The sequence below is a fragment of the Apus apus genome, chromosome 1, assembly GCF_020740795.1.
Source record: "Apus apus isolate bApuApu2 chromosome 1, bApuApu2.pri.cur, whole genome shotgun sequence".
Classification (NCBI taxonomy): Eukaryota; Metazoa; Chordata; class Aves; order Apodiformes; family Apodidae; genus Apus; species Apus apus.
In genome coordinates this window covers 17,731,826-17,752,308 of record NC_067282.1, presented here as the reverse complement: position 1 = coordinate 17,752,308, position 20,483 = coordinate 17,731,826, and the positions used below count along the sequence as shown (strand labels likewise).

At 44.1% G+C, this 20,483-nt stretch overlaps 1 protein-coding gene across 2 annotated transcripts in view; it reads left to right on the top strand.

The window, feature by feature from the left end:
• ARHGAP20 (Rho GTPase activating protein 20) overlaps positions 1-8,851 on the top strand; it is a 64,171-nt gene extending 55,320 nt beyond the window's left edge. For both annotated transcript variants that reach the window (XM_051608238.1, XM_051608237.1), the window contains exons 11-15: positions 1,866-2,027; positions 3,423-3,532; positions 4,465-4,654; positions 5,121-5,232; positions 6,819-8,851. In XM_051608238.1, the coding sequence (XP_051464198.1) occupies positions 1,866-2,027; positions 3,423-3,532; positions 4,465-4,654; positions 5,121-5,232; positions 6,819-7,873 (1,629 nt within the window). In that variant the 3' untranslated portion in view covers positions 7,874-8,851. The remainder of the gene's footprint in view (positions 1-1,865; positions 2,028-3,422; positions 3,533-4,464; positions 4,655-5,120; positions 5,233-6,818) is intronic.
• Positions 8,852-20,483: the final 11,632 nt, after the last annotated feature.

Here is a 20,483-nt window from a genome sequence, read left to right as displayed (position 1 = left end):
TGCTTTTAAAAGGGGCTTCCCAGTTTTGTCTTGTGAGTATTTTATTCAAAATACATTTTCAAAGTATTTGTTCGTGTGCTAAGATCCTGTGCTGTGTGCCTGTTTTGACAGCAGAGCTCTAAATTCCTGCAAAGAAAATGGAAATCATAGAATCATTAAGGTTGGAAGGGGTCTTAAAGATTATCAAGTTCCAACCCCCCTGCCATGAGCAGGGAACCCCACCACTAGACCAGGTTGCACAAACCTCATCCAGCCTGGCCTTAAAAACCTCCAGGGATGGGGCATCAACAACCTCCCCGGGCAACCCATTCCAGTTCCTCACCACCTTTCTAGTGAAGAACTTCTTCCTAATATCTAACCTAAATCTCCCCTCTCTCTGTTTAAAACCATTACCCCTTGTCCTATCACTATCTTCTCTGATGAAAAGCCCCTCCCCAGCTTTCCTGTAGCCCCTTTCAAGTACTGGAAGGTGCTATAAGGTCTCCCTGGAGCCTTCTCTTCTCCAGGCTGAACAGCCCCAACTCTCTCAGCCTGTCTTCATAGCAGAGCTGCTCCAGCCCTTTGATCATCTTGGTGGCCCTTCTCTGGACCCTCTCCAACAGGTCTATATCTTTCTCGTGCTAAGAGCACCAGAACTGTACACAGTACTCCAGGTGGGGTCCCATTAGAGCAGAGGGTCAGAATCACCTCCCTGGCCTTTTGATGCAGCCCAAGATGCAGTTGCTCTCTGGGCTCCAGCACACACTGGTGGCTCATGTTGAGCTTCTCATCTGCTACCACCCCCAGGTCCTTCTCCTCAGGACTGCTCTCCAGCCATTCTTCCCGGAGCCTGTATTTGTGCCTGGGGTTGTGCTGACCCAGGTGCAGAACCTTGCACTTGGCCTTGTTGAACTTCATGAATGCTTGGCTTTCAACTTCTGCAAGAACAGGAAAGAAACATTAAAGAAGAAAAGTAAAAAAAAAATAAATAAATAGGTTCCATTAGACTTCTTTGCATTGGTGTGTGTCAGGAAGACCTGCCTTACAGCCCATACTAGGAAAGTAAGCATTAATGTCAGTAGTTTAAGGATGACAGAGGCTCTCCCAGTATCCATTTTCTTGCTGTTTCATATGATACCTTGGTCCTCAGATCACTGTGTGAATGCATGTAATCCCAGAGACTCTCTGCACACACTTCCCCTTGAAAGAGACAAATACAACAATTCCACATGGCATGGAGCAGGCCTGGGGAGAGGTGACCAGCACATCTGAGAGACAACCTGCAGGAGGCTGCTGAGAATTAAGCAGCTGGAAAATATAATGTACACATTACCTCAGGAGAGGTCTCTCATTACAGCATTTCCTTTTCTGCTCTTTTTGCTCTCTTATTTAGCAGAAGAAATCAGGCCCTCCTGTTATTTTAAAAGCTAGTCACGAATCTGCTTGTTTTCTGTTCATTTTAAATACTGATAGCACTGATGAGTAGTGAGGGTTTCATGTCTCCCTGCGTCATGATGTCTGGCTGAAGCCACTGTCAGATGTGTGCCATACATTAGGTGAACCACCAGCCTTTTCTCATGCACAGGTGTTTATATATTTAAATGACTTGGCTGAAACTTGCACAGATTCTGGAGGAGATTAGTGCTCAGAAGTGGTAGAACAGTATTTCTGAGGGCTTGTTTTCTAAAATCAGTGCCTGAGACCACAGCCTTGCTGTGCAGGTTGCCATGTCCTGGAGGGTGAACCTTGACTTGTGTTTGATTAATGAGCTTTTTTAGGATTCAGAGTTTTTCGCTTGTGGCAAAAGCAGCAAAACCACATTTTAATCATAGTAGACAATAACATGTATTTCTGAGAAAGTTTCTCTGCCTTTTAATTTTCTTTAGGACATGCTTTACCTTCTTTACCAAGAGGGCCCTTCCACTGAGGGTATTTTCAGACGTTCTGGAAGTGCAAAAACCTGTAAAGAGCTCAAGGAGAAGCTTGATTCAGGTGTTGAAGTGGACCTAACCTGCGAATCCATATTTGTGACTGCATCTTTGTTTAAGGTATGTGAAGAACATCCTTTTCCCCCTTTTTGGGTGAGAGCAGTGCAGATCCTGGGCACAAATGAGTAGGACTTTTCTCCAGGGACAGGCCGAGACAGGCTTGGTGGGCTGAGTTAAGAAGAATGGGCTGGAACATTAAAATTATGAGGATCTCCAGAAGAGGCTACCACTGAATCAGAGTGGGGAAGAGGACTAGGCAGCTAGTTTTGTTGCCAGCTTTGCTGAGGTCTCTGTTACAACCTGGTCCTGGAACTTTCTTTATCTCTGCTTAAAGTTAATGAAATACTAGAAAGCCAAGTTTGCAGACTTGTTTTGTTACTCATCAGTAGTAACTTACGCTACAGACCCTTGCAAGGTTATAGTATTGCCCAAAGTATTTGGATTAATTTTTCCATAGATTATCTTTTCTTACAGACTTATACATTAAAACCAATGTTGCTTGTGCAAAAAGCATCCCAGGCCTTCAGTAAAATTTCAGCTACAAGGAGAGTTGGCAGATTTCTTTTCACATTATATACAGTGCATCTGTTTATGTGTATTTTTGCTGAAAAGTAGTTGTAAACTCCATTCCCAAGCAAGCACAGCCTCAGTGGAATATATTTATTGCAGAAAGACATTCCTCTTGCTACCATGTGTTTTCATGGGTGACACTTGCTACTTTCCTATTCCTGAGCTCAGGGCATGCATTTAGGGCAGGACAGTTTCACCATAGAAAGGGCTGGTACACAGTATTCATCCCATGAGAACAATTTCACTGAGAGGCAGTTGCATAACATTTGTCACAGTGAAGAGTTACCACATAAGAGCAAATGTGTTATTCACGGGCATCATAACTTCACTTGCCACAGCTTGTTTGAGAAGCTAGGACTTGGGTTTCTTCCCAAGTTGCAACAGTTTGCCCATCAGTGGTTGAGATAGGAAACAGGAGCAGCAAGACTATCGACCACTAGTACAAATCCTCCATTGCCAAAAGGGATTCATTAGGGGAAGGAAGGTGGGAGTGCCTTGGAGTGCTTATGGGCTGGTGGTATTGGAGTATCAGCTGAGGAGATGAAACAGGGGATACAGATTAAGTCAAGTGATAAATAAAGGCAAACATTATGCAGCATCAAAATAACTGGTCCCGCTACAGATTTTTTAGTTCAGCAATAGCAGATGAAGCATCCAAATAACTGTTTTGACAAAAAAGGGTGAGGACAGGGCAATAAAATATTAACACATAATCCAAAGTACTTATTTTTCTCATACTTTTCTGCTGGTTTTGGTTGCTGTGTGGATCAAGCTGCTTGTCAGCTAGTGCTGTCCCACAGTACATGCTCTGTATCTGCACAGTTTATTCCCTCCTGTGCTTTAGAGCAGCTGTTCACATGTTTTCTTCTGCTTTCTCTTGATAAGGATTTTCTTCGCAACATCCCAGGCAGCATTTTGTCATCCCAGCTCTGTGATAAGTGGGTCTCTGTCATGGATCAAGGAAATAATGAAGAGAAGATAAAAAGCATCCAAAGGTAGAGTTGCTTGTATTAACTGTATTCTTTTCCTGTAAATTAATATCCCAGAATGCAGAATCCCAAACATTCTACTTACAACCTGCAATTCTTTGTTTTTTCAGATATATGCTAAAAATATTTTTATATATGACAGAGTATTTAAACATATATATTTAAGTGATGGCCTGTATGGGACAATTTTCTGACTCTCTTTTTCATGCTTTTCTGCCTTTTGTGGATGTCAGTAAATTTTCATTAAAAAAAATAATAAAATAGAATTATAAATATGCTGTCCAAGACTTGGATTTCTGTCTGATACCAAACCCAAAATTATCTGCAGGGAACTCTGGGATCCTGAGTGAAAGGGTAGCTGAAATACATTCCTCTCATTTTCCTCCTCATTCACCTCAGATTTTAGTGACCACTTTGAAGCCAAGATGGATTTGTGAATGAGAAACTAGAGCATAGTGACATGGGAAGCCTCCACCCGTGCAGGTGATTGATAAAAAAACAGAAAGCAGACAAAGTTTATGTAATGGGAAACAGAGCTTTGTACACTAGCTGACCTCACATATACTTAAATGCATATATATGTATGGCAACAAGATAGCATGGGGAGACAACTGAACTGTTTGGTTAAGTGAATAGTGAATTATCAGACAAGTTAGGTGAAATACAGTTTCACGTCATACATTGTACTTGGTTCATTAGTTTGACAGAGTGTAATTTTAATTATCTGTTAGGGTGTTTCCTGTCCTCCCAGAAAACTGTTTGGAGATGTCTCACAGTGAGGGAAAGCAGCTGAGCAAGAACACCTCTTTGAGACACTCCCTGGTTTAATAAGCAGACCATCTTACCCTGTTTCTGTGTTTTCATTAGCTTGACTTGTTTTAATGGTTTTAACTTGCCCAGTCACTACTTTGAAGAATTACATTTGTGTATGTTTTCAGGTTGATAGAGCAGCTCCCCAGAGCTAATGTTGTTCTCTTACGTTACCTCTTTGGAGTGCTGCACGGTATTGAAATGCGCTCTGAAGAGAACCAGATGAATGCATTTAACCTGGCTATCTGCATTGCACCCAGCCTGCTCTGGCCTCCTGCTTCCTCCACCCCTGATATAGAAAGTGAATTCACAAAAAAGGTAAGAGATACTACACTATAGTAAAAAACCAAACCAACCTTCACCCTATTCAACCTGAGAACAGTCAGTACTTCTTCAGATCAGGGCTTGTCTTTGTCAGGGCTCAAGAAATGTTCATCAATCTATTCTGATAATCTGCCTGGAAGAAGGCGAGGGAGATCATAATGCAATACTCAGCATATTAGCAAGGTGCTTCTGTCATCAAAAAGATCTCCAGTTGTGGTGAACGTGGAATAGGACAGAGTTGAAACAGAGAAGGTGTATACTAGGATGTATACTGGGACATTTTAGCTGGGCCTGGCTTTTTTCCTCAGGCCCAGGAGACTGGGAAGGGCTTTATAGGCTGTCAGGGGGGCACATCATGGCTGCAGAGTTTTCTCCTGTTCCTCATCTGCACGGTGTGCTTGCCCAGACTGGTGTAATGGAAGATCTGACCAGACATCTCTCTCCCATTGCTTTTTTGCAGATTTCTAGTCTGGTACAGTTCCTTACTGAGAATTGCTGCAGGATTTTTGGAGAAGAAATTACTTCCCTCTTCGGAGAAATACTGATGACGTGCAAGAGAGAGAATGGCTCAGGTAATACAGATGATGTTTTGATGCTGCTACATGGCTAAAATCAGCCAGGAAAAAGATCAGTTTGTTCCACGGAAGAATGCTGTTGCCTCTTCATGTGGTGCTCCCAAATGCTGTTGTTCTCTTCCCTTTGCCCAAAGTACTGGTGATGATAATAATAGATTAAATTTATCATAGACTTGGATGATACCACAAAATGGTCTGACGAATTCTTTGCTCCTGTTCCTGTCATCTGAGCCATTATGTTTAAAAAAAAGGGGGAGAGGAAACAAAGAAAATAAAGAAAAATAAAGAAAAAATAAAGAAAATAAAGAAAAAAATCTTGTTAAGGTTTAATCTCAAGTCTAGAATTTTTGCCCCAGCCTGTTTTCTCAGAGTATCAGTGATCCCAGAATATAAGTCAGTGATCAAATACTGTTTTAACAGCTGTCACAGCATTATATAAGGGTTGAAAGCATCTATTCTTCATTAACAAAAGAGAAAGGTCTCCAGAGTTTCAATGGGACATGCAGATTTTGCTCCTAGCACAGAAAAATAATGGAACCTGGAACTAAAAATGTCTGGCAGATTAGTTGGCAGAGCATTCCAGAATGCTCTTTTTCTATCCAACCCTCTGATAGTGTTGATTTTGACTGGAGTTTTGGGTCTCTCCTTAAAACACTTCTAAAGCAGCATTTCTGTAAAATAAATTTTGGCACAGGTGCCCTATACTGGAAGTGGTAATGGCACTTGCTTGGGAATGCCAGACTGACTCCATGTGGCCATCCCAAACTCCTCATGCTCTGCCTCTGGTGAAATTTGGTGACATCCAGTGAAATTTGGCCTGCCTCCTCCCCACGAGTGGAAACACACGGGATCTGCTGTGCTGGGACTGAGAACTCAGGCCCATGATAGGTTACAGCACCTGAGCAAGTTTTCAGGCACCACTGGGGCATGGTGACTGCCCATGCGTGAGCTCTGGGTGCTGTAAGTGTGAGATAAGTCAGCTTAGAGTAGCCTAGAGCAAAAGAGCTTTCATGTAATTGCAATTATCACATCTACGGGACAGGGCGCAGGTGTGCACTGCTCAGTGGAAATGAGGTGACTGCTCAAAATGAGCCGCAACTTTCTTCATAGTGTTGATCTTAAAAAATCTTATTTTCTGGAAGACCATAAAAGCACAAAGTATGCCCTATTTTCTTCTTTTGTCTTAAAGAGGGAAAGAAATGTGAAATGTTGCTTTCAATACTCAATAACAGAAATTCAATAAATTACTGATTCAATACACTGTAGGTAAATTATTGTTTACAGCTGGATCACCTACTGCTAAGGTTCCCCACTTAAAACAAAAGACAACTCAAGAAAACCTAACTCTTATTTGTGCCTTTTCCCTGTATTTCCTGACTGAACTGCAACTTAGCTCTGATTTCAGTTTGTCCATTTCAAAACTATACAGTTGTTGTTTTTTCTGAAATTATTGGTGTTTCTGCTTGAAAGGTCTTTAATGGGTGAATGGTCCTGGAAGTAAAGGATACTTACAAGAAAATGCAGCAGCTTGTGAGCAGGGTGGTTCAGTCACTGATGTGTTATCACTTTGTTTGTCCTTGCAGATGCTGCTTCTCTCCATCTGAATGACTCTTCCTATGACAGCCTGGAGAATGAGGTGAACGATGAAGCTGACTCCTCTTCCAGTGACTGGATTAAGAACCGAGACCAGGACAACCGGAGCAGGGAGTCTGTCTTCACTCTAAGTGACGGGGATTCGGAGCAGACAGAGGTGGATGAAATTCAAAGTAAAACCCAATCGAAACAGCTGGCGGTTTCTGTCGATGTGCACTGTAAGTTTTCATCACAAGAGAACTCGGAGAATGAGTCTCTCTGCTCCAATGCACTGGGCTTCTCTTCAGCAGCTACCTCAGGTGCTCTCAAAACCTTGAGAAGACACAGGCGCTCCTCAGAGCCTGCAATTGGCCTCCTGGTCCCCAGCTTTGCCCGCGCTGGTGACAGTCACGAGAAGGCGACACGCAAAGCCAGCTGTGATGTTGTCCTGTCTCACGAAGATGAAGACTATCTCCGTCAGCTTCGGTCATTGCAGATGGAGGGGCAAAAGCTTATCAATCAGAGCTTGATTATAGGGATTAATGTTGGTAAAAGTGACAACACTAACCAAAACATTGAAAAGAAAGACTTTTCCCATTGTCTCCTGCCTCCAACGCCAGAGGGATTAAATATTTGCTCAGGATTTAGCTCTTCTAGCCTGTCTTCTCCTGGGACGTCTCCGTCTGTGTCATCGATGAGCTCTCTGGACAGTGCTTTCTCTCAGTTTTCAGACCAATCTGTGTTTACCCCAACTGAAACCTCCTCCCCTTTCGATAGCACTTTTCAGTCTCTAAAGAAACACGAAGACGCTGCCCCTGAAGATGACTATTTGGTTACACCCACCAAGGTGCCACCATCTCCACAACCTCCAAACGCTTTGGCTGAGGGGGGCTTGCTGGAGCCCAGCAAGAGGCTCACACCCCTGAAGCCTACTGATGGAGTCGATGGCTATTTGATTAAGCCTGATATTCAGCCATTACCTCTGAAAGTCACAGGAAGAGACAGACTTTATGACCCGAGATCAAAGAGGAGATCTCGAATAGCATTACAGCAATCCAGAGTTTGAAGAGACTGACCAAAGCTTTTTTGCGGAGGAATCTTAAGACTTAAAATAAACACCATAAAGAAAATGCCTTTGGTGTTAATGTGTGTTCATTTTAAGTTTAATATCCAGGTTGTTCAAATTTAGTTGAGCAGTCCCCAGATTCACAGGTTTTCTTTTTTTAGGAAACTGTCTGTGTAGTGTTCTCACATAAAGCTTTGCGAGAACATTGTAAGAATAATAAAAATTGCTAAAAAGCAAGCAAACAGAAATTGCCTGGAAGTCTGGAAGAGTCCCAGGAGGTAACCAAGAGCAGCACCCTGTTCTCTGAGCCTGCCAGGGCAGTGAGGTGCCTGCCAGGCCTCCCCCCTTGACCATTTTTGTGTTGAGCCTTGCAGATGTGAGTCCCAGTCCTTTGTGGTTTTGACGTAGCGTGCAAAGTCAGCATAGATTCCATAACTGTGGTATTATACTACTGTTTGAAACTGATAGGCATTACCTTCATTGTCCTCCAAGGAATAAGTGTATTGTTTTCTGTATGCTCATAAGGGATGTTTGATAGGTGTAGTTATTTCTTCCACACTGCAAAAGGAAGAAAAAAACACAAAAGCTCAAAACTATGTAAAGAGAATTGCTGAAGCTTGTAACTAACACTTCGCAACTCTGTGTGTTCCATTTATTGTGCTTCGTTGGCTGTTCTGTTCATGTTTAAGTTGTGAATAGTTTCTTAACATTGCTGTAAATGGCATTATGTATTATTGCAAGCAGAACACATGTAATTTTATTATGCAGCATCTAAAACATCATATAATATATTTAAAGTAATGCATTATCTAAATGCTTTGAGTTTGTATAATATTATAAATTTTGCTATTATATATGTTCCAAAAAAAATGTGTATTTTTGTACTTGCAAAAACTGCTGCTAATTTTACGAGTTCTGTTTTGTTGTTACAGCACTGGTATTGATGTGTATGCATTCAATGCTATATATTAAATATTATTTGTTATGTCATAAATTCAGTTTATATTCTGTGTAATTTTTGAGGGTGTCAGTTCTACAAGCGATTTCTGAATTAGAAGTCTTAGTGATGCCACTGCAAATCTTGTATGAGGAAGGACTGCAGCATTTTTCCTCCTCTTTGAGTGACATCATTCATACTGTATGTCATAATCCTGTTAACTTCTGTATATTTTAGTAACATTCAAACAAGAATTCTTCACTTCTTGCTCTTCATCTAGAGAGGTGAGGGTGTTTTCAGCTAACGGGGTGCAGTTAACAATATGGAAGTGCAGACAGATCATTTTGGCTAAGAGATATTAGGATCAAGAGTGAGGAAAGGAGAGGAGCAAGACACTGGATGAGAGCAAGATTTATTATTTCATATTATCAGGGACAGAGAAAGCAACAAGGAATGGCAGACCTGAACTAAACATCTGGTCGTGTGTGCATGCGTACAGCACTTCTCCATTGATTCATTCATTAGCTGCCCATTTTCAAAAGCCCTCCCCCACTGCAGTTAGTACTGGCCAGTAATGAAGTTTCAGATCCTCTTCTGCTTAACTGCTCCCTGAGAAAGGTGCTCATGCTCACTGCACATTTCTGGAAAAACAGAACACTGAACAGTGTCTGATGCTCAAAGACATTTCCAAGTGTAATCAGCATATTAGGGTTTCAGCTGTATATCTCACAGAATGGATACTCTCCAGCAGATTTGGAGAGGGGGTCGGGATATGCATTAACAAAGTTAGAAATATCATTACTTGAAAACAGAGAGTCAGAGGGTTATTATTTTGGGCTCTAATCCTGCAAATGCTGTGTCTGTAAGCGGAGCTGCATTTGTGGAGACCCACGCAATGCACTAAACCATCATGCACTTGGAACTATACCAGCTTGTATAATTGTGTGCAGGCTCAGAGACTTCACTGCAATTTGTTCTTTTTCATCTTTTTCATATCCAGCTATTTTAATAAAAATGCAATAATATGCATAATCTGGTCTGTAATAGTCACCTTCTGAAGGTAAAATCCTCTGCATGTATTTTGAAACCTGTCATCTAACAGCCCTAAATATGCACCTCCTTTAAAACAAACAAAGGAAAGATGCTATTTTGAAATAAAACAGCTATTCTGCATTTCTTTTTGAAATGGTAAAAAGCATATTGCTGTGCTGCCAAGATTACATCAAGCAGCAAATGCTGATTCATTGCAACAATAATAAAGCTTTAGAAAAACCTCCAGTCTTTGCAATATAAATGTTCTGTCCTACAAATGGTATCTTCCAGCAAGTCATTTATCTCTGCTAGCCTGAAGTAAAAGTATATCCAAGAGTGCTTCGATGTGAAACAAATGATGTGTCTGCATTTGAGCTGTAGCTAATGCTAGAGTGCTTTCAAATGTAAACATATGGTGAACAAGCTGGATGTAGACCCAGTACAATTTCAAATGCACTCCTGTCTTACAAGACATACACCCTGCCACTGCATGAGGCATGGTCTGTGACAGTCACAGAGCGCTGATGCCAAACACTGTCTGCAGGTCCTCACTGAAGAAATTAAATGCTGTTAAGATCCAAAATGAATTGCACTGAACCTTTTCAGAGTGTCAGATGTATCACTGAAGACTGCAGGAGGCAGCAGTGTTAGGTATGCTGTTGTTGGGAAGCCAACATCTAATGTACCAGGGGTTCCTGCTGCTCCCCTCCCCTGGGTACCCTGGTGGGTTGGGATGTGATGTCTGGACAAGGGAATATTAACAATAAAGTTTTAGAACTTTATTTATGGCTCTTCTGGTGGCTTGTGAGAAAGTGTTGGGCTAAAGTATCCCCAGGGGCGGAGACCCTGCTTCTGTCCAAACACTGGGGTCCTTGGTGAGGTCCTGCCCAGGTCCTGGGCACTGTGAGATACCATATCCTCCCCAGCCGCCTGCCTCCCTCAACTGGTCATGGAGAGTGGGTTCTTTGGAGGATGTGCCTGAATTTTAGGGACAAAAAACACTGGGACATGGGATAATAAATGCTGGAGGAGACCTCAGAAGGTCTTTGGTCCAGTCTCCTGACACAGGCTTGCACGTCCATGTAACTTGTGTCTGGCAAAAGGGTGGCAATACTTCAGCAATTCACTGCTATTCATCGTGGCAGAAGAACTTTAGCTAAAGGAAGCTGGTTCAGACAGCTAAACAAAATCTTTTGGAACAGATGATGATGTTTTTTAAAGAACCCTGAAAATGTCTAAGCAACCAGCAAAAGGTATCATTTTATACCAGATCTTCAGGTTATCCCAATAACCTTTTATATCAGGAGCAGAGCCTATGACAGGTTTTCCCTCTAGTATTTAAAGTCTCCCCATATCCTGGATCCAGAAGTACCTGTATTCCCACAACATGTAAGGAAACAGCTTCAGTGACACCACTGGACAACCTCATTCACTCCCAGCATTTTGAAGGACCATCTAGTGGAGGAACCAAGGCACTGGCCACACTAGGGGCTGATGTGAGGAGAGGCTGAGCAAGCAGCCATGGTAAGCCTCATCTTTGGCATTTCTGCAAGGCCATATCCCCTTGGAAGAGTCCTTTGCTCCTGCCAAGTGTAAGAGGCAGTGGAGCATGATGTCTGCCAGCTAAGTGGAGCCCTACATAAACATCAAGGGAAGCCAGCCAGCTCTCTCATTCACAGAAACACTTGCATGATTTCATTTACTCTCAAGATTAGTTACCAAGGTACCTGTATTGAGGCCACCATCAATCTAAATTAATTGACCTGCTACTGTCCAAAGAGGAAGACTCTTTGCTTAAAGTGTGGAATATTTCTGCTAGGACATGGCTGCCACACAGGTTCTAAAGATTTTGGGCACCATTGTTTTTTTATAAATATGTACAATGCACTCTGTAATGTTTTTTTTTCGTTGATACTAAGTTTGCTCCAGGCTTTGTCTGCCTTTTGTAGTGGCTTCACTGCAAATGTCAGCAGTTCCTTGAGGACAAGTACTCCAGTAGCTGCTGCCAGTTACATTAAGTTAGATGTTTCAGAATTTAGCCGTTCAGTGACCCCATGTAGGAGAGGTGTTCTCAATACAGACATTATTTGTCTGCCCTTGATTCTCTTGTCACAAACTATTTCCATTAACCTGCTACAAAACTGCTCTCACATGCAGCTGTAATTCTGATGTGACCACTGAAGGCAAGGCTGTCCTCATCTTTTCCCACCTCCTCCTCCTAGCTAGGGAGGGTTTCCACAGGGTTTCCTGCTGCCCTGGGGGCTGTAACAGGCAGGGGGTGATGGGTGTCTGCCAGCTGAGGAGGGAAGGGACAGGACCATGCTGCTGACATGCACAGATAGGACTATGCCACCCCAGTGGAGGGTTTAGAAAAAGAGCCCCCATGATAAGGGCTCATGAAGCACAAATTACTTGTGGAGGGCACCTGCTGGTGGTTAAAGCCCATCTGTGGGGACATAAGGACACACAGGGCTCAGAGGGCAATGCTGGGTGCAGGATCCAAGCACCCTGCCTGTACCAGGGGAGTTCCAACCAGCTCCCTGGGACCCTCAGAGGAAAGGGGTCTGCCCATGGTCCCTGGGCAAAACCCCACTGAGGAGCCAGCAGGGCCACTCCTTCCCCAGGCTCAGGGGGGGTGAGCACCTGCAGGGGTGTGAGACTCATGTGGGATGCAGGGGAAAAGCATTTGGGGATGTTGTACAAGTTTTATGAGGTGTATTAAGGGCATTGTGGGAATATGCAACACTTGTATGGGATGTTTAGGGGTGGGATGAAGGTGGACTGGGGAGGAACCAGTGTAAGAAAATACAAGGAAAATGAAATGAAAGGAGCTGGCTGGTCAGTGCCAGTCGTCTGAGCAAGCCCAGCACTCCATTGCCACAGCCAGCCTTTGCAGTCTTATTAAATATTCTTGCATACTAACAAGAATAATTATTTATTACTCCTAATCATAATTACTCTTACATTCTCTCTACCCACCTTCTGTGCAGGCACACCCTCTAGTCTGAGCCCATGTGAGAGACCACCAGCAACCTTCAAGCCAGACCAGCGGGTAGCAGCATGAAAGCCCAGTGCCGGCAACTGGAGTGGGACCACCAGCCTCAGGGGCTGGAGGGCACTGGGGCTGGCACTGGGGAAACTGGGGCCTGAGGCTGGCTCTGGGGCAGACCAGACAGCTAATGCCAGCTGCCCAAGGGACACGTTCTCCTTCTGTGGGTATGTATTTGACCAGTAGATGTTAATCAGGATCAGTCAGAGAGGAACAGCACCTCTGCCTGTGCTGTTCACGTGTGTGCGAGCAGTGAGTGTGTGTGTGTGTGCAGCTTCTTTACAGCATAGTCAGCAAATGGTTTTGAACTAGAAGGGTTTTTTCAAATTTCAAGAGCCCTGTGGACACTGTGCACAAAAGATGTGTAAAATGTATTGAAAAGACTTGTGGCAGGAGAGAGATGATTACCCCACACCCAGCTGGAGTCACACAGCAGCCGTTTGCTGCAGGGAGCAGCCCATGAGGACCCCCAGCCTCACAGGAGGCAATAGCAGCTTTGTTAATATGAAATGTTTTCCTGAACAAACCATTTTTATCTGAAACACCATGGAAAGCCCCAAGGTGATCCATTCCCCTAGCAGAGCTGGGGGATGGCTTGGGGGTGATGGCAGGGAAGAGGCAGGCCTTTATTGGCACATCTGCTTGGCAAAAGGATGTTTGACACCACCAGCCCTCATCCACAAGTGCCTTTGACTCTAGGAACCAAAAGTGACCAGGCAGCCAAGGAAATTCATGTCTCAAAATCACCTTTACAAGCAGGACTTGGTCTCCACAGTTCAGAGCAGTGAAGACGGGTTGGCTCTGATAGAGCTCTTTTGTGCTCAGGCCCATCTGAACATTTTCATGTCCTGACTATCCCTCTACTAAATACCCAAATACTTGCAGAAAAGTGCAGCATCTGAATGATGTCATACTTCTCATGCAGACACAACATGGAGAGTTTGGAAGGTCAGCTTCAGCAGAGTGCCTGGGCTTGGGCTTAGCTTTAATGAGTAAATAGTCCCAGAGAAGTCCAATAAGATTGTTTTTGTGCTTAAATTCCTTACTGGGCTGGAGCCCATGTGCCTATTTTCTAAATAAATTAGAAACCATACCAGATGTTTCCACATTGCTGGAAAAATTGTTCCCTATCAAATTTCCATTTACAATTTTAATTTTTAGAACAGAAATCTATTTTATAAATTAGACAGTGAAAATATGTTTTCATTGTGTAAGAACTAAGATAAAGTGTTCAATACTTATGCATCCCGTCTAGATTTAGGAAAAAGAAAAAAAAAGAACAAAACAAAAAGAATTTGTCCAATAAAATGTTTGGCAAAAGCCAAGGTCTGAATTTTTTGCATTTTTTTTACTTTGGGACATGAGTTTACAGTATACTTGTCTGAGTTGAGTAAATTCAACAGCATAGCAATTGGTGTATTACACAGAAACTGGAGGATCCAACTTTGCCAAGAATTTTTACTGTGTAAATTCTCCACTTTTCTCACCTTTAAAAAGGCCATAAAAGCCACAACTCTACAAACTGGTCCCTGTGAACAAAATCCCAGCCCTGCCTAGTAGTCAGGAGACCCACACCATGTGGGTGCATAGCAGGTCCCTTTGTAAAACAGGCTGTCAGTCAAGACCCACCACTCCAAGGTATTTACAGCCTTACTTTGGTCCCCACATGAATTCACTCAGCTTTCTGTTAGGAACACATAGATTCTCATGTCATAAAAAGATGGATGCTCTCAAACCTGATTTTATTCCATGGTTGGCACAGAATCAGACACTGAAATCTATTTATTTTAAAATTAATTTATTTTATTGGAGTTTATTGCAATGAACTGAGCAGTTAAGAACGGCAGTGCTGGGAGATGAGCAGGGTGTGTGAAGGGCTGAAAGACGCCCGTGGTTAAAACATGGATTGGGGTATGAAAATCCTCTGTGTGTCCATGAGGTGAGAAGATGCCAAGGCCATGCAATGGGCAGGCTCTGGGGAACGTGGTGCTGCAGACTTCCCACAGGCACCCCAGAGAACGGGGAAGTGGTGGCATCAGCTGCTGATCTCCCAGATGTAGGTAACAGCACCTCTTTCCTCTTCAGGTCTGGGTCCCCAGCTGGGATATGAAATACTTCCTAAGGAGGGAAAGCCTAAGGAGAGGACAGCCCTCCAGAGCATGACAGGACATCTGAAGCCTGGATTCACATTCAGAATAAACACTGATCTGCTTATCCATCTTCAAGGCATCCCAGGAGACCTTTCATTCCTTGTTTGCAATAGAGAAACAGTTCAAAAGCACCTTCATCTGAAATATTTTCTTAAAAAGAAGGAAATAATCTCACTGCAAACTGCATATCCTCCAGGACAGAGCATCAGACCAGAAGAAGGCATACCAGTGGGCTGTGTCCACATGCCTGACCCTGCTGTAAGACCTCAGGTGCTCAATGCCCTTCCCCAGGGCTGTTTCCTGGCTGTGTGTTACATGTACAGTCCACATAGGATGTAAGGGTCACTGGTCTACCCTGCACTGGTTTATCCTCTACTTGTATATTTAGACACCTAAATTCAACAGATACAGGCTCACCCCAAGGAGCTTTAGGGCTACTTTTGTGAGAAGCGTTTGTCTCGCCAATGAGCAGGCCCACACAGATCCTTCAGCGAAGCACAGTTTATTTACAACAGCTAAAAACAGCAAGCAAAAAAATTTGTGTTGAGAGCTTGGAAAATTCATTCTTCTCAATCATGCATTAATTTACCATCAGACTTAGACTAGAGATTTAGTGGAAGATTGCCAGGTGCCTAGTGTTTCAGCTTTTGGCCAGGGAGTGTCCATGTCCAGCTCAGCTCTAACATCCCCCTTGGGGAGCAGCCTGTGAGAGGCTCCCCCGGGGAGGGGGAGGCACCATCCAGGTGCTTCACTGGTTATGAACACAGAGAAATACATAAAATACTGACTAAAATTATGCTTGTGATAAAACTGCCCATAACAATAACTCTTTCTGCAAGTGGGAATATAAGGACAGGACTGTTCCATGAATGCACCCAGAGGTAGGACTATCCATGGAGAAAGCCTCAGGGCTGGAGGTAGCACCAGCAATGCTCCTTTCTCACTCCTCAGGAGCAGCCAGCATGGTTATAGGAGAGGTGGACCAGCTGTGATGGCTTTTGCCTCCTTACCCAGGTGATGCCTGCAGGTTTCCATAAAGGTGACTTAGGCAAAAAGCTTTTTGGGTCCATGTAAGCTTTTGGCATCTTGAACCTGCTGTTGGCAGTGAGCTCACCACTGATCTCTGCCTGTGTGAAAAAGGCATCCTGGGGCTTTATTCCAAACCTGCCACCTGTGCCAAAGTGCTGACAAAGGGCTGGCTGCCATCACAACCAATGTGTCCCCAGGCTCAGGGCTTCCAAAAAACCCTGGGATCCAGCCATGGAGATGTCTGAGCCTACTTACTGCAGGACCTTGTCCTCCTCAAGAGGCCATGTCACACACCACCTGCTGCTTCTCCTGAAGCAAAGGGGTTCACGCCCGCTTTGAGTAATTAGTTCTCCCTGCTTTTCAATATAGAGTTTCTTACTAGTTGAGAGTGTGTGGGAGAGATTTTTATTTGCCTGCATATCAGGACATGGATCTGCTTTGTAGGTTACATGGAGCTTTGTCTCAAAATCAGTCCAAAAGACTGTCATTTGAATCTCTTTTTTGTAGATTTACAATATGCAATTGGTCCATATTGCATATGCTGCAATATGGTGCTCCATGAGCACCAGTGTATGCATGAGAAGATACATACATGTATTAAACGTGTATATTCATCTCTTTGCACAGATGAGGGATGTGCCCAGCATTGTTGATTGCTTTCTCTCCCATTCAAAGGTTTGCTCATCCCATGAGTGAGACCTGGAGGCTGAGGCCCTCCCCTGCCGTCTCGACATGTGCACACAATTAGCCAACAGCACAACGAACTGTGTGCTGGGGGTTGGTTGCCTAAATCATTGCAGAGACATTGCTGGCTATGGAAAAGGGCTTTAAAGAAAGCAGGCTGGGCTTACAAACAGGGAAAAAAAAAAAAAAAAAAAAAAAAAAAAAAAGGACTGCATTCTTTAGATAATTTATTTGCAATGAATAATTCAGCTAGCTTTTGTTAGGAAGCTGAATTAAATACAGAGCATTAAGCACAGTGAGATCCCAAAATAAAGGGCACTATTCACTCTTAGCACAAAGGAATATTATTTACTATCATTAATTAACTTCCATGCAGAGCCACAGCCATTTCTTTAGGTTCTGAGAATGAATAAGAGGAGAACGTGAGCACAGAGCTGCTATAATTTCCCTTCCCTTTTCTCTCTCCCTGCAGACACGCTCTGGCTGCAGGCTGAGCTTGGCTCACAATGGCATTTTTGGCAACAAAGTCCCTGTGCTGAAGCAGGTTGCTCATTATGGGGAGGTAGGATGCATCACAGAGCCACCCCCCCTTGCCCCACACCAGCAGGCTGTGTCAGGGTCCTGCCCCACACTGGGCTCGGAGGTCAGTGGCCGTGGGGCAGCGCCCAGGCTGCCCAGTACTGATGCAGAAACTGGTAGATGGTACAAACTGGCATCCCCTGAGCATGCACAGCTTAAAGGGCTCAGATTGCTCTGAATAAAAGCCTAAGGAGGCAGAGATTTGTTTGCCTTTGGGAAATGGGTTAAGGGCCTGGATGCTCCATCTACCTAGGCAGCAAGAATATTTTTTAGCATTTAATGAGCCCATGTGCTAATTAGTTCTCTGAAGTCTCTCATTTGAAATACCAAGCTTTAAGATAACTAGAAATGCAAATTCTGGGTAATATTGGCAATTTTCATTACTGCTGCAGTAGTGACTAGAGAGCAGCTCTTTGCAAGCAAAAAAGGAGCTACAAATCTCCTCTCAGACAGATCGTGCTCTTTGCAGGTGGTGGTGCAGGATCACAAGAAAAAATAATAAAAAGATAAAAAGCTGGGTGTAAAATTGTTGTGAAAATATTCTTCTGCTGGAAGACAAGGTTTTAAGTTATATTGAAACAATTTATAAATTCACATCAATTTTGTTCAATTGTTTCCACTTACAAAGTACCACAGCCCTGTTTCCTTTATTCATGAAAGTCCTCATTTTCTTTTGACATTTTAGATGAAAAAAGCAAAATTAAATTCTATATCAGATCTTGCTTCAATTTTATAAAAGTCATGAAAAGGTCTGAAATTCAATATCTCAGGTTACATTAAATATTCCATTTGATTCCATCTGATTTCCTTCAATTTCTCTGCCAAGAAACCTCCCATGCTTTACAGCCTGAGTGATCTGCTGGGAGGAGGACTCAGTGGCTGCACAGGGAACAGAGCTATCAGCAATCACACAGCCATCCTGTCCTGAATGTGGAGACACACCCTGAGAAAGGGCACAACAGGGAGATGTAAAGTGCCTTTACTAATTGAAGAAATATCTGGTAGGATAGAGTTGGAGAAAAGAGCCTAACTCTCTGTCCCAAGTCCAAGATGGTCAGCTAGTCCTCCTGCACTGTGAGCCAGCCCTGGATGACCTACAGCCTCTTGTGGATGAACATCATCTTCCTGGTGTCTTGTTATCACTCCAGTGTCATCAGGTCATTTTAAATTTAGATGTTCTTGTTAGCATTCACTTCAAGATTTAAACCCCCAATTTCAGGTACCTGTACATGCACTAGGTCTCCCAGCTCCCATTGCAATTGGTGCTGTCCATAGAGTGTAGACAGAAACTTGGTGAACTTGGAGAGCTGTTTGGTGAATGGGATACATGGTCCAAACACTGGCACTTGCAGCTATTGGAAATGTCCCAGGACAGTGGATGCTGCTGTGCAGGGCCATCAGATGCCACACAGGAGATGCAGGGTCCCTCACCCTCTGGGACAGCACCTGGAGACCAAGCAGTGTCTGCTGTCTCCAACTTGCCACTAGGCACCTGTGCAGTCAGATCCTTCCCTTGTGCTTGCTTTAGGGTACCTGAGTTATTTTGTGGACTCCACTGACCATGTTGACTGGATCTCCAGCAGCTACCGTGGGAGTTCAGAACTTAACTCACATGTGGACACCTATGTATATACCCCTAAACCTTAGTGGACATCCAAAGAGCCTGCACTCAGTCTGAATCCCAGCCTGCCATCCCTTCTAGCTTATCATTGTCTGCAAAAGCATCTTCTCAGCTCCAGCCTCCAAATGGACTGGAGGTGCAGGGGCAAGCAAGGAAGGACAGACCCCTGCAGAGCTCCTTCTAGTACAGACAGTCATGGGGCCTCTCATCTGCTGGTGACTGCTCTCCAAATGCAGCTCTTTGTCCATGCCATATTTCCCCTGTTCCCTGTAAGCACACCATGCTTCTTGGCATCAGAAGTCAAGATCATAGAATAGTTCAGATTGGAAGAGACCTGTAAAGGTCATTCAGTCCAACCCCTCTGCAATTAGCAGGGACATCTAGTTGATCAGGTTGCTCAGAGCCCCGTTCAACCTGAACCTGAATGTTTTCAGGAATGGGGCATCTATCACCTCTCTGGGCAACCTGTTCCAGTGTTTTACCACCATAATTCTAAAAAGTGTCTTCCTTATATCTAGTCTGAATCTGCCCTCTTTTAGTTTAAAGCTATTACCCCTTGTCCGATCACAACAGGCCCTATTTAAAAGTCTGTCCCCATCTTATAAGTCCCCTTTAAGTACTGAAAGGCCTCAGTAAGTTCTCCCTGGAGACACATGACACCAATACTCCCATGTAGTCACTGAGAAGTTTCCAGCATCTGATCCAGGACACATGACATTAAGCCCCTGCTGCTCTCTGTTCATCATACACCAAGCTCAGGTGCCTCCAGAGAGCAATTTGGACCAGCTATGTTAGGTCCTATCTCTTCTCACTCACTGTGCAGGCAAGAAATAGCAAAACACTCCTTAGGAGGGTCTAGGACAACTCTCCACTGTCAAGTCTCTGCCATCTCTCTGCTGGGACATCTCTGCGCCAGGACATTTCTATGCCAGGACTACTCTCCAGGGATCAGCAGGTGACTGTGCTGGTTTGGTTCTGGCATGGTTTCTACAGCAGGGGAGGGGCCCAAGGGGTGGGTCCCGTAAGAACCTACTAAAAGCTCTCCCAGCTCAGGTGGCCAAGGCTATAATCATTAGAGAGACAATAGATGCGCACCTGTGATTAACACATGAAAGAACGGATATAAGACCTGAAAGCAGAGACAAAAATGAAGAGCTGAGCTGGAGAGGTGAGAGCAGTGCCTGAGTGGAGATCCTGAGGTTGGTGAGGAAGAAGGGTTTGGAAGGAGGTGCCCAAGCAGAAGTTCCCCTGCAGTCCATGGTAAGATGGCAGCTGTCTGCCTGCATTCATGGAGGAGTGTGGTGGAACACTCCCTGAAGACACAAGGAAGGGTGAATGTGGACCTGCAGCACCTGGACTTGGATCTGCAGATGTGGAGGACCCCGGTGCCAGGGGAGTTTGTTCCCGAAGCAGCCTGTGACTCTGTGGGAAGCCTGGGTTGGAGCAGCTCCAGACCTCGTGGGAAGGACTCATGAAGGAGAGGTTTGTGGAGGACTCTCTCCCATGGGAAGGACCCCATGGGAAAGCAG